Here is a 14567-nt window from a genome sequence, read left to right on the forward strand (position 1 = left end):
ATTGTATTCTCCAAGCCTCTGTTCTTTTTTTTTTTTTTAAATATTTTTTGTATTTATTTATTTGACAGAGAAAGACGGGGAGAGAGAGAGAGAGAGAGAGAATGGGCACGCCAGAGCCTCCAGCCCCTGCAAACGAACTTCAGATGCAAGCACCCCCTTGTGCATCTGGCTAACATGGGTCCTGGGGAATTGAGCCGGGATCCTCTGCCTTTGCAGGCAAATGCCTTAACCGCTACGCCATCCTTCCCGCCTGCCCTTTCGTGCCTTTTTTTTAATTAAAAATTTTTATTAATATTTTCCATGATTATAAAATATATCCCATGGTAATTCCCTCCCTCCCCACCCCCACACTTTCCCATTTGAAATTCCATTCTCCATCATATTACCTCCCCATTACAATCATTGTAATTACATATATACAATATCATCCTATTAAGTATCCTCCTCCCTTCCTTTCTCTACCCTTTATGTCTCCTTTTCAACTTACTGGCCTCTGCTACTAAGTATTTTCATTCTCATGCAGAAGCCCAATCATCTGTAGCTAGGATCCACATATGAGAGAGAACATGTGGTGCTTGGCTTTCTGGGCCTGGGTTACCTCACTTAGTATAATACTTTCCAGGTCCATCCATTTTTCTGCAAATTTCATAACTCCATTTTTCTTTACCGCTGAGTAGAACTCCATTGTATAAATGTGCCACATCTTCATTATCCACTCATCTGTTGAGGGACATCTAGGCTGGTTCCATTTCCAAGCTATTATAAATTGAGCAGCAATAAACATGGTTGAGCATGTACTTCTAAGGAAATGAGATGAGTCCTTTGGATATATGCCTAGGAGTGCTATAGCTGGGTCATATGGTAGATCAATCATTAGCTGTTTTAGTAACCTCCACACTGTTTTCCACAATGGCTGGACCAGATTGCATTCCCACCAGCAGTGTAGAAGGGTTCCTTGTTTTCCATATCCCCGCCAACATTTATGATCATTTGTTTTCATGATGGTGGCCAATCTGACAGGAGTGAGATGGAATCTCAATGTAGTTTTAATCTGCATTTCCCTGATGACTAGTGACGTAGAACATTTTTTAAGATGCTTATATGCCATTCGTATTTCTTCCTTTGAGAACTCTCTATTTAGCTCCATAGCCCATTTTTTGATTGGCTTCTTTGATTCCTTATTAGTTAACTTTTTGAGTTCTTTGTATATCGTAGATATTAATCCTCTATCAGATATATAGCTGGCGAAGATTTTTTTCCCATTCTGTAGGTTGCCTCTTTGCTTTTTTCACTGTGTCCTTTGCAGTGCAAAATCTTTGTAATTTCATGAGGTCCCAGTGATTAATATGTGGTTTTATTGCCTGAGCAATTGGGGTTGTATTCAGAAAGTCTTTGCTAAGACCAATATGTTGAAGGTTTTCCCCTACTTTTTCCTCTAGCAGTTTCAGAGTTTCAGGTCTGATGTTAAGGTCTTTAATCCATTTGGACTTAATTCTTGTGCATGGCGAGAGAGAAGAATCTATTTTCATCCTTCTGCAGATATATATCCAGTTTTCAAAACACCATTTGCTGAAGAGGCTGTCTCTTCTCCAATGAGTATTTTTGGCATTTTTATCGAATATCAGGTGGCTATAGCTACTTGGGCTTACATCTGAGTCCTCTATTCTGTTCCACTGATCTACATGTCTGTTTTTGTGCCAGTACCATGCTGTTTTTGTTACTATGGCTCTGTAGTATAGGTTAAAATCAGGTATGGTGATACCACCAGCCTCATTTTTGTTGATCAGTATTATTTTAGATATTAGAGGTTTTTTGTGATTCCAAATGAATTTTTGGATTTTTTTTCTATTTCCATGAAGAAAGCCTTTGGAATTTTGATAGGGATTGCATTAAATGTGTAGATTGCTTTAGGTAAGATTGCCATTTTCACAATATTGATTCTTCCAATCCAGGAACAAGGGATGTTTGTTTCTCCACTTTCTAGTGTCTTCTGCAATTTCTCGCTTGAGTGTTTTAAAGTTCTCATTGTAGAGATTCTTTACTTCCTTGGTTAGGTTTATTCCAAGGTACTTTATTTTTTTGATGCAATTGTGAATGGGAGTGATTCTCTGATTTCATCCTCTGTGTGTTTGTTGTTAGCATATATGAAGTCTACTGATTTCTGTGTATTTATTTTGTATCCTGCTACATTGCTGTAGGTTTTGACCAGCTCTAACAGTTTGCTAGTAGAGTCTTTAGGGTCCTTTATGTATAGAATCATGTCATCTGCAAATAATGATAACATGATCTCTTCCTTTCCAATTTGTATCCCTTTTATGTGTGTCTCTTGCCTTATTGCTATGGCTAAGACTTCCAAAACGATATTAAATAAAAGTGGGGACAGTGGACACCCTTGTCTTGTTCCTGATTATAGTGGGAAAGCTTCCAGTTTTTCCCCATTTAATAATATGTTGGCTGTAAGCTTGTCATAAATAGCCTTTATTATATTGAGATATGTTCCTTCTATTCCCAGTCTCTGTAGGACTTATCATGAAGGGATGTTGGATTTTGTCAAATGCTTTCTCTGCGTCTAATGAGATGATCATGTGATTTTTGTCCTTCAACCCATTTATGTAATGTGTTACATTTATAGATTTGCGTATGTTGAACCATCCCTGCATCTCTGGGATAAAGCCTACTTGGTCAGGGTGAATGATCTTTTTGATATATTCTTGTATTCTGTTTGCCAATATTTTGTTGAGAATTTTTGCATCTATGTTCATGAGGGAGATAGGTCTGTAATTTTCTTTTTTTGTTCTATCTTTGCCTGGTTTTGGTATCAGGGTGATGCTGGCCTCATAGAAGGAGTTTGGTAGAATTCCTTCTTTTTCTATTTCCTGGAAGAGCTTAAGAAGCAATGGTTTTAGCTCTTATTCAGCAGTGAATCCATCTGGGCCTGGGCTTTCTTTAGTTGGGAGATTATTGATAACCGTTTGGATCTCCATGTTTGTTATAGGTCTATTTAAGTGATTAATCTCATTTTGATTTAATTTAGGTAGGTCATATAGATCAAGGAAATCATCCATTTCTTTCAGATTTTCATACTTTGTGGAGTATATGCTTTTATAGTATGTCCCTATAATTTTTTGAATTTCTCTGGAATCTGTTGTGATGTTACCTTGTTCATCTCTGATTTTATTAATTTGTGTCTCTTCTCTCTTTCTTTTGGTCAGATTTGCTAAGGGTTTATCAATCTTGTTTATCCTTTCAAAGAACCAACTCTTTGTTTCATTAATTCTTTGGATTGTTCTTTTTGTTTCTATTTCATTAATTTCTGCCCTAATCTTTATTATTTCTTCCCGTCTACTACTTTTTGGTTTGCCTTGTTCTTCTTTTTCCAAGGCTTTAAGGTGAAGCATTAGGTCGTTTACTTGCGACCTTTCTAATTTCTTAATATAGGCACTTAAGGCTATAAATTTACCTCTTAGAACTGCCTTCATTGTGTCCCAGAGATTTTGGTATGTTGTGTTCTCATTATCATTTGACTCTATAAATTTTTTGATTTCCTTTTTGATTTCTTCATTGACCCACTCATCATTTAGTAGTGTATTGTTTAGTTTCCATGATTTTGTGTATGCTCTGTAGCCTTTCTTGCTACTGATTTGTAGTTTAATTCCATTGTGGTCAGAGAGAATGCAAGGAATTATTTCAGTTTTCCTGAATTTGTTAAGATTTGCTTTGTGTCCTAATATATGGTCTATTTTGGAGAATGTTCCATGTGCTGCTGAAAAGAATGTATATTCTGGAGTATTTGGATGAAATGTCCTGTATATATCTGTTAGGTCCATTTCTTCTATGACCTCATTTAGTCCAGATGCCTTTCTGTTTATTTTTTCTCAGGATGACCTGTCAATTGATGAGAGTGGGGTGTTAAAGTCACCCACCACCACTGTGTTTGGTGTTATCTGTGACCTTAGTTCTAATAGTGTTTGCTTGATGAATTTGGGAGCCCCCATGTTAGGTTTATATATGTTTAGGTTTGTAATGTCCTCCTGTTGGAGTGTGCCCTTAATCAGTATAAAGTGACCTTCCTTATCTTTCTTGACTAACGTTGGACTAAAGTCTACCCTGTCCGATATTAGGATAGCAACTCCTGCTTGTTTTCTAGGCCCATTTGCTTGAAACACCGTCTTCCAACCTTTCACCCTGAGGTAATGTCTATCCTTTGTAAAAAGGTGAGTTTCTTGGAGACAACAAATTGTAGGATCCTGCTTTTTTACCCAGTCTGCGAATCTATGTCTTTTCGTTTGGTCATTGAGGCCATTAATATTAAGAGATATTATTGAAAGGTGTGTATTTATGTTTGCCATTTTTTTTTTTTTTTTGTGGTTCTGGTTCTACCTGTGCTCTCTTCTGTTAACTGGTATTTGAGTATTGCTTGTTTTTTCTAGGTTCCTTATATGTGTGCTTTTCCTTTTCTTCAGCATGGAGGATTCTATCAAGTATTTTCTGTAGAGCTGGTTTTGTCTTCAAATACTCCTTTAACCTGCTTTTGTCATGGGATGTCCTTATTTCTCCGTCTATTTGAATGGGTAACTTTGCAGGATAAAGTAACCTTGGTTGTCAGTTGTTATCTTTCAGAACTTGGAATATATCACCCCAAGCCCTTCTGGCTTTAAAAGTTCGTGTTGAATAATCTGCTATAATCCTGATGGGCTTACTTTTGTAGGTAACTTGATTTTTCTCTCTAACTGCTTTCAATATTTTTTCTTTGGTGTGTGTGTTTGGAAGTTTGATTATAATATGGCGAGGAGAGGTTCTTTCCAGGTTTTGTCTGGCTGGGGTTCTAAAGGCTTCCTGTATCTGTATTGGCACCTCTTTCCCAAATTGGGGGAAATTTTCTTCTATGATTTTGTTGAAGACACCTACTATGCTTTTGAGTGAAATTCTTCTCCTTCTACTATGCCCCGAATTCTAATATTTGATCTTTTCATGGTGTCCCGAATATCTTGAAATTCCCACTCATACTTTTCTATAAGTTTGTCTTTCTCTTTGTTGGCCTGTATTAGATCTGCCACCTGGTCCTCTAGCTTAGATATTCTGTCCTCTCCTTCATCCATTCTACTGGTGAGATTTTCTAGATTTTTTTTAGTTCATTAGCTGTTTTCTTCATTGCTAGTAATTCTGACTGGTTTTTCTTTATTATTTCTATTTCCTTATTTATGTCTTGTATTGCCTTCTTTATTTCATGAAATTGGTGTCCTGCATCTTCTTTGATTCCTTTGATTTCCTCTTTAAGTACCTCTTTGACTCCTTTGATTTGTTCTCTGACTTCTTTGAACATATTTACAATCTTTCTTTTGAAATCTTTTTCAGGCATTTCCTCTAACTCTTTCTCACTAGAGGTCATTTCTGATGCATTAATACTTTTAGGTGGATTTATATCGTCTTGCTTTTTAGTGTTTCTTGTGTTATAATATATATATTTTTGCATCTTGGATTAAGTTTTGCTTGGATTTTCTAGCTAGCTGGGTATTCTTAGCTGTATCAGTTGATTTGATGTTATATATTTTCAGGGTAGGAGCTTAAGGTGTTAGATGTGGCTCTTAAGACTCTGAGAGTATCTACAAAGGTGCTCCTAGGTGTTGAGTTTCCCTGCTATGGGAGTATTCAAGTAGGCTGAGTGGAATAAAACACCGGTAGGTTCTCAACTAAACACTGTACCCATTCAGTCAAAAACAGCTCCAAGTATGTATGCCAGAGTAGTTATTATAACAACCAGATCCTCTATCAACAAAGAGGTTAAGATTTCTAGTCTGTTGAGGGATCCCAGTCAGCTTGTGAGCAAGTGAGACCCTTCCCTGGTGCATACCCAGTTACCTTGGATGAGTTTGGTCTCAGTCAAGTTGCTGCCTGGGTAGTAGGGCTGCTGTTCTGATTTCTGGAGCTGGGCACTGGCTTTTCGTGCGGGGCAAACCAAGCCTGGCAAGTGTGGCCCTGCAGATCAGCACCCCTGCTGCTGGAACTGCTGCTGCTTCTGGGTCTGCTGTTGTTGCCGCTCCTGGGTCTGCTGCTGCTGGGGCCACTGATGTTGCTGCCGAACTCTTCTCCTGCTTGGGTCCCCCTGTCGGCTCAACTTGGCATTGCCAGGTCCCGGGACGCTGCTCTGTTCTCTGGAGCTGGGCTCAGGCGGTGGGGGAGGGGAGGGAGCCGCAGCTGCTCTGGATCTCTCACTGCTCCACATGTGCTTCTACCTTGTGGTCTGCTCCTCCGTTGCTCACAGTCGCTCTCCCTTCACGTTTCCTGAGTTGCGGAGAGCGCGGTGTGAGGGGAAGCTCCCGCACCTGGCTTTTCCTGCAGCTCGAGCCGAGCCCGGTGGCTTTCTGGTGTGCCCCGCCGCCGCCCCGGTTGGCGGAGCTGCCGGGGCCGCTTTTGCCGGCCTGTGCGGGCTCTGGATGCTCTGGATCTCTCCTACTTCTCCGCTGCCGCTTGTTTCCTATACACCTCACTTTTTAGTAAAAGTGTGTATTTTGCTGAGGTTTTTTTGGTCTTTTTTCCCCCCTGGCTGCTTTGGCGTGGTACCTACGCCGCCATCTTAACTGGAAGTCCTTGTGCCTTCTTTTACTAGTTGCATCAACCCTGATGCCTCCAGCTCCCTCATACCTCATGCAGTCTGCTACATATTGCTGTCATCTTACTTTCAGAGTATAGCCAGTCTTCCACATGTATAAGTTTTGCATTTGTAGGATCCTTGTCTGTGGGTTCAATCAAACTCAAGGGGAAAATGTTAAAGAAAAAAATGATGTGTTCAACGTGTACAAACTCTTTTCCTTGTCATTATTCCCTAAATAATACAGTACAACAAAAATTTATATATAGCATCTTCATTATATTGTTATACGTAATCCAGAGATGATTTAGAATCTATAGGAGGACAATGCCTGGGATATTATAGATGCTCTGTAAATTCATCAAATTGTTGATGCTTTCAGAAAATAAGTCATCTCATTGACTGAATTGGGGAAAAATGTACCAGGGGTTGAGAAGGACAAGTGACTGTTCCAGTAAGGAGATGTGCTTTCTTGATGCTCATTTACTGGTACTTGAAAAGGTTGTTTCCATTTTGCTCACTGACAGTAAAGAATCAGAAAGCATTCTGTTTTGACTAAGCTACTCTATAATTTTTGTTTAGAATTAAATCTATTGCAACATATTGCTCATATTACTAATTTAAAAAGGACCTTTGCTCTCTGCCCAGTGTCAAAAGGCTCAACTTATGAAGTACATAATTACAGACTTTTTTTTTTGAAAGGTCACAATGATGGCTGGATTTTTGTTATAGTAAGTATTTTTAGGTTGCCTCTTTTTTTTTTTTTAAAAGGACTATAGAGATTTTATTTATAGTTAGAACTCAAGTGCTTAAGACAAGGAAAGAAGAGAGAGTACAGAGAACTCTTGCCCATGAGAAATAGGAGACTTACCCATGTAAAGCCCTAGATTGGCTCTTGGTATGTACTTTATAGATGTTTTTCAGTGTAACCTTACCTCATATGCTGCCTCCCCTCCCCCCTTTTTAAGGTAAGGTCTTGCTGTAGCCCAGACTGACCTGAAATTCACTATGTAGTCTCTCTCAGGGTGGCCTTGAAGTCACCACAGTCTTCTGCCTTCTGATTTATGGGATGAAAGGCATGCACCACCATGCCCAGCAGTTCCTTTTATTTATTTATTTTTTTGGTAAAAAATAATCTTCCAGGGGCTGGGGAAATGGCTTTGCCGTTAAGGCGTTTGTCTGGGAAGACTAAGGGCACTGGTTTGATTCCCCAGGACCCACATAAGTAAGCCAGATGCACAAGGGGTTGCATGCGCCTAGAGTTTGTTTGCAGTGGCTAGAGGCCCTGGCATGCCCATTCTCTCTTTTTCTCTGCCTCTTCCTCTGTCTCAAATAAATAAATAAAATATTTAAAAAATAATCTTCCAGAGGAAAATTTCTGAGAATCGAGATTTCTTTTTTTTTTTCATTTTTATTTTTTTGGTTTTTTGAGGTAGGGTTTCATTCTAGCCCAGGCTGACCTGGAATTCACTAAGGAGTCTCAGGGTGGCCTCGAACTCACAGTGATCCTCCTACCTCTGCCTCCCAAGTGCTGGGATTAAAGGCATGCGCCACCACGCCCGGCTAAGATTTCTTTTTCACAATAGTATTATATAGGAACTTAATGCTACTATGTGTAGAAAGTGTAATTTATTTGAAGAAATTATAGGACATGGAACAATAAATTTGTTCACATTTGCCTGTATTTTACTTAGTGTTTTAAAAATATTTTATTTATTTATTTGACAGAGAAGGGGGGGGAGAGAATGGGTGTGCCAGGGCCTCCAGCCACTGCTAATGAACTCCAGACATATGTGGCTTCTTGTGCATCTGGCTAACGTGGGTCCTGGGTAGTCAAACCTGGGTCCTTTGGTTTTGCAGGCAAACACCTTAACCGCTAAGCCATCCCTTCAGCCCTACCTAATGTTTTGAATTCATTTTTAAAGAATATTTTATTTACTGTAGAGACAGTGAGAGAGAGAGAAGGGTGGGGGAATAGGCAGATGTATAGAGAGAATGGGTACACCAGGGCCTCTAACCACTGTAGATGAATTCTAGATGGATGAGCCACCTTGTGCAGCTGCCTTACATGAGTCCTGGGGAATCGAACCTGGGTCCTTAAGCTTCCAGACAAGTGCCTTAACCACTAAGCCGTTTCTACAGCCCCTGAGTTCATTTAAAATTTTTATTATTATTATTTATTTATTTGAGAGTGAGAGAGAGAGAAAGAGGCAGATAGAGAGAGAGAGAGAGAGAGAGAGAGAGAGAGAGAGAGAGAGAGAGAGCGTGAGCGCACCACAGCTTCCAGCCACTGCGAATGAACTCCAGATGCGTGGGCCGCCCCATTGTGCATCTGACTAACGTGGGTCCTGAGCCTCGAACCGGCTTCACAGGCAAGCGCTTAATTGCTAAGCCATCTCTCCAGCCCCTGAGTTCATTTTTTAATCTCCTATGCTACCCAAGCATAGTAGTACTTGCAGACTAGCCAATTAATGAGTGACTATGTAAGGAATCTTACATATTTATCTTAAAGAGATGAGGTTCTTAGCCATCTTTAATATAGTGGACAAGAAGTTATATTGTAGTGTAGAGGAAAAGTCTGGCCATTTTATTTTTATGTAGATAGATTTTGAATGGTGGCTTGTAATAACAAAATTCATTTTTTTTTGTCTATGTGTATGTGTACGTGTTATGTATATGTTTGTAAGCATTTGGGTGGTGATGTGTGCATTGAAAACCAGAGGTTGATGTGGGATATCTTTTTCAGTTACCCTCGCACCTTATTTATTGAGATAGGGTCTCTCACTTGAACCCGTAGCTCAGATTTGCCCAGGGTATCCTGTTTCTGCCTTCGAATTCCTGGGATTACAGATAGGTTTTCACATCTGCCTGTCATTTATAAGTGCCGAGGATCCATACTCAGGTCCCCATTCTAGTATGGCGATAATAATATTTTAACAAACCTTTCACTTTAGAGGCCAGGTAAAAAGTATATATTCAGTTCTATCAAAAACACTACATTGGGAGTTTATTAAAAGTAAATTTGGGGCTGGAGAGATCGCTTAGCAGTTAAGGCACTTGCCTAATGACCCAAGTTTGATTATTCCAGTACCCATGTCAAACCAGATGGTCCTCTGCAGAGGCTAGAGGCTAGAGGCCCATGTCCACCCATTCTCTCTCTGCTGGGCATGGTGGCACATGCCTTTATTTAATCTTAGAGGAAGGAGTATCACTGTGAGTTTGAGGCCAGTCTAAGACAACATAGTGAATTCCAGGTTACCCTGGGCTATATGAGACCCTGCCTTGAAAAACCAAAAAATATATTTATCAGTGTAAACTGGAATACTGCTTTTTTTAATGAGTAGAAGATTAAACATTGAACCACAAAAGATGGCAGATAAGTATATGACAAGATGCTAAACACCATATATCACCAAGGTAATTCAAACTAAAACAGAGATGAGAGAGCACCACATGCCTATTAGAATGACCAAGACCTAGAATACACTGACACCACCAAATGCTGGTGAGGTCGTACCAAATTAAATACTTATGTCCTTGGTCTCTGGGAAAATGGCTTAACAGTTAAAGGCACTTGTTCATAAAGACTGCTGGCCCAGGTTCAGTTCCCCAGTACCCACATAAAGTGTGGCATGCATTTGGAGTTTGTTTGTAGGGGGTAAGAGGCCCTGACATGCCCATACTCATTTATTTATATTCCCTTCCTTCCTTCTTCCTCCTTCTCTCTGCTCATAAATAATAATTAAAAAAAAAAAAACCCTTACATCCAGGGGTTGGCAAGATGACTCAGTAGTTAAAGGCACTTGCTTGCAGAGCCTGTTAGCCTGGGTTTGATTCTGCAGTACCTACACAAAGCCAGATGTACAAAGTGACACATGTATCTGGAGATTGTTTGCAGTGGCAGGTGGCCCTGATATGCCCATTCTCCTGTTCTCCACTGGCTAATAAATAAAAATATTAAACTTAAGCCCACACATAAAACCTATAGATGAATGTTTATAGCAGTTTTATTCATAGTTGTCAAAATTTGTGCATCTGGGTTTTCATGGGTACTGGTGAATTGAATCCAGGCCGGCAGGCTTTGCCAGCAAGAACCTTTAAACACTGAGCCATCTCTCCAGCCCTGTGACTCAGGTTTTACATCATGCCTTATTTTGGTTTAGTAGTGTTACATTAGTAACTGATTCTATTTCATGTATAAACTAAGAGTGAAGTTGCTCAGATGATTAAGTTCATTTTATAGCCCCTACCCCTCCCCAAATAAGATTCTGAGATATTCCTGTGAATACTGTGATATGCTATTATACTCTGGAATTCTCAGAGGAGAGATTCTAGAGGTGTGTCCATGATAGTTGCTCTCTGTCAAATGACTGCTGGGCGTCAGTGGTCCGATTTTTTTCTACAACGTTAGTGGCTTGCTCTTAACATGGTTAGTGCTTTCACATGATTTTTTTAAAAAAATTTAGTTTAATGGCTTCACTCCTTTACGAAATAAAGTTTTTAGACTTTGTCTCTTCTCTCTTCTCTCTTCTCTCTTCTCTCCCCTCTCCACCCCCCCCCCCCCCCGCCCAGGCTGACCTCTCAGGCTGGCCTCGAATTCATGGCCACCACGCCTGGTCTTGTTTCATTTCTGAACTAAATCCAAAGCAATGTTTTTGCCTGCTGCATTCATTAGCTGCATCCTGGATGAGTGAAGCTTTTCTAATGAAGTAGTGTTGGGAATGGGAGATGCTGAAGACTACATGGATTTACATGGGATATATAATATTAGTGAGAAGAGCATTTTTGAGATCTCTGTTACTCTCTTATTGTGGGATTATGCTGTATTACTTATTTAACTTGGTTGTACAAGACTTTATATTGTAGCGCTTAATGCATTCTGTCCTTAATATGAAAAGTATAATAAATTATATCTATTAGAACTTCTCCAGTTGCATGTATGTCTAATAAAACTCATCTGTTTCAGGAGGATTTAAAAAATTATTATATGCAGGTTATATTCTTTTATCCCCTTGCTCCTGCTCCGGCTTCCCTGGGGCCCTCCTCAGTGGTTGTGATACTCATTGTGGAGTCATGAAGGCCTCAGTCAGTACCTTGGGGTAGTGGTGGAACTGTGCCTCAGGACACTCCTACCTAGTCTGTGGCTCTTGCTAATCTTTCTGCCCCCTCTTCTGCAAAGTTTCCTGAGCCATGACAGACCTGTTTGCAGTCTGATTTAGTGTTAAGCTCTCTGTGGCCTCTGTATTTTTGTTTTAATTGATCACTCTGTCTGTCACCATCACCCTAGGGCTGGTTGTCAGGCTAGTAGTAAGAGCAGTTGCTACTTCTGCTGTAATTTCTTCTGGCCCTCTGCAGATTTGGGAGAGGTTGTGGCAGAGGCGTCATGTCTCAGGAGGATTTTGTAAACCAGAGGTAGGGAAGTTGGTTGCAGGACAGGAATAGTTGTACATATGGCTCGTAGATAGCTGAGTGCCATTTTGACTATAATTGTGGGGCTGTGTTTCCTTGTAGGTATTGAGGAGAATTAAATGTTCTAGTACAAAAAATACAATAAAAGAATTTCTTTAGAATAACTGTAATGTCAGGAAACCTAATGATAGTAACATTTTAAAAAGTTTTCTTGTTTAAAGGAAAAATACTTAGATGACAAAGAAGCTATTTCTTTTATGAGTTTATTTGATAGATATTATGTAAACTACTTCTGATATTTACATTGTTAAAGGATTTATTCTGTCTTATGCTAGTCCTTGTTTGTATATATAGCTGGGATTAAAATAAGAATTTTGACCTATAATCAAAACTTATTTTATCTATCTGAAATAAAATAAAGTCTCACAAAGAAACTAAAATGGGCAATAAATAGAGTGATGATTAAGCCTCTGACAGGAATATTTAGGGGGAATGGTTGAAGGGATATCCATGGGCAGTGAAGGCAAGATGCAGTGAATTATTCAAGAGTCTGGCTTACATGTCCATATAGGGCAAAGGGGTGTTGGATATCTTGGAAGTTAAGACAACAAAAGCAAGAAAAGCATTCTGGATTTTAGGCCTAAAAGTCAGTAAAGGGGAAACATTATATTATCATGTACTTTCAGTCTAATAGTAGTATCAAGTGGAACAGTATTGTGGCTCAACTAATGGTATTATATATTCAGGAGCTTTATCTATGGAACTTTCACATAGGTCTGATAATATTAATTTCTAATTGTAAATCTAATGGTTAGCTGGAACAGTATTGTCTTTCAGTAGTAGTATTACTCTCAAGTGGATTCTTGACTGAGTCTGCCTCTACATACAATTTAATCTCATTGAGGGCAAGGGAGCTAGCTACCATATTGTAGCTGCCAGTAGGGCTACTTTTCTGGACCTAGGCCTTCAAAGAATGTTAGCTTTTCAGTTAAAGTGATGTAATTTTGCCCCTGCAAAGTTTGTTTTCTTTAAGTATTCATCTATTCATTTGTATGCATGAGAGAAAGGGAGAAATTGACTCTAGGCATACCAGAGCCTCTTGTTGAAGATAATCTCCAGATGCATTTGCCAGTTTGTGCATCTGGCTTTATGTGGGTACTGGAGAATTGAACTTGGGTTAGCAGGCTTTGAAAGTAGTGCCTTTAACCACTGAGCCATCTCTCTAACTCAGCTTGTTTCCTTTAAATCAATAGCATCTTCCTGGGGTCCATATTCAGATTTGAAACTAATTGTAAATAAGTTGAATTTTTTTTTTCCTTGCAGGGATATTCCAGAGAATAAGTCTTCAAGCATCATTTGACGCTGAGCTGTCAGGGGACTCAGGCTTATGAGGAGGCACTGTCACATAAAACAGTGTTTAGTGAAGACAACAAGAAAGAAGGGAAAGGATCGGAAAAAGAAGTTAAAATACTATAGGAAACCATGGTGGGTGATTACTGATAATTTCTTTTATTTTGTACTTAAAACAGGTTCATAATATAAAGTTGGAAGTGTTAATTGTAAGGGCCAATGAAGAACAATGGTTTTACTTTTGGTTCCAGTACTTTAGATAAAGATGACACTGTAGTCTTTAACAGAGGAAGTTCAGATTGTTTGTGAATTTGGTAATCTACAAGCTGGAGCTCTGTGCTCTTGCTGGCCATAAATTATTCAATAAAACTGGCACTGGCAAACTAATATAGCCTGATGCTTTTGAAGTTGAAATTAAGTAATTTTATTGAGCTTTTTACATTAAATTCAGTTTTTTTCTCATGCAAATTAAAAATCCTAAACTGTTACTTTACTTGGTGATAGTGAATGGCATATGACTTTATAAAATATGTGAGTGTTGAGCTCTAAAAGGCAACTCTTACATGCTTTAAAAAATAACAGGGTCAAGTGTTGAATATATTAGAGGCATTGAACTGAATTTCAAGAAAGCGTTGCTTTTTGTGAGAGGTCAAACTTAAATTGAATTTATGATGTTAGGTGAGTCTATTATCTTTGGTGCCTCAGTTTTCAATTGGTAAGTGTGTTGAATAACCCCAGCATTTTGCTTCTGGAGGATACTATATGAATTTTTTTTTCTTGAGTAACTGAGAAAAGGCTTGAAAAAGACATTATAAGGGCTGGAAAAAATGGCTTAGTGGTTAAGGCACGTGACTTCAAAGCCTAAGGACCCAGGTTTAATTCCCCAGTACCATGTAAGTTAGATGCACATGCATCTGGAGTTCATTTGCAGTGATTGGAGGCCCTGGTGTGCCATTCTTGCTCTCTGTCAAATAAAAAGAGACATTATAAGTAGAAGAAAAAGCACAAAATATTAATCACCTGTGTTTTGGAATGTGTTCCTTAGAAAGTCTGATGGTGTTTCTTTAAATGTTACTTGGTTTTTAAAAAGATTTGTGCTGGGCTGGAGGGGTGGTTTAGCGGTTAAGGCATTTGCTTGCAAAACCAAAGGACCCAGGTTCGATTCCCCAGGACCCACGTTAGCCAGATGCACAAGTGGGTGCATGCATCTGCAGTTCGT

General features: G+C 39.2%; 1 protein-coding gene across 2 annotated transcripts in view; it reads left to right on the forward strand.

Annotated features, from left to right (window-relative positions):
- The window catches only part of LOC101612486 (spermatid perinuclear RNA binding protein), a 190558-nt gene that overhangs the window by 97295 nt on the left and 78696 nt on the right, over positions 1-14567 (forward strand). For both annotated transcript variants that reach the window (XM_045154758.1, XM_045154765.1), the window contains one exon: positions 13322-13483. In XM_045154758.1, the coding sequence (XP_045010693.1) occupies positions 13481-13483 (3 nt within the window). In that variant the 5' untranslated portion in view covers positions 13322-13480. Of the gene's footprint in view, positions 1-13321; positions 13484-14567 lie in introns of those variants that run through there.

Source organism: Jaculus jaculus, chromosome 1 (assembly GCF_020740685.1).
Source record: "Jaculus jaculus isolate mJacJac1 chromosome 1, mJacJac1.mat.Y.cur, whole genome shotgun sequence".
In the NCBI taxonomy this organism is placed as follows: Eukaryota; Metazoa; Chordata; class Mammalia; order Rodentia; family Dipodidae; genus Jaculus; species Jaculus jaculus.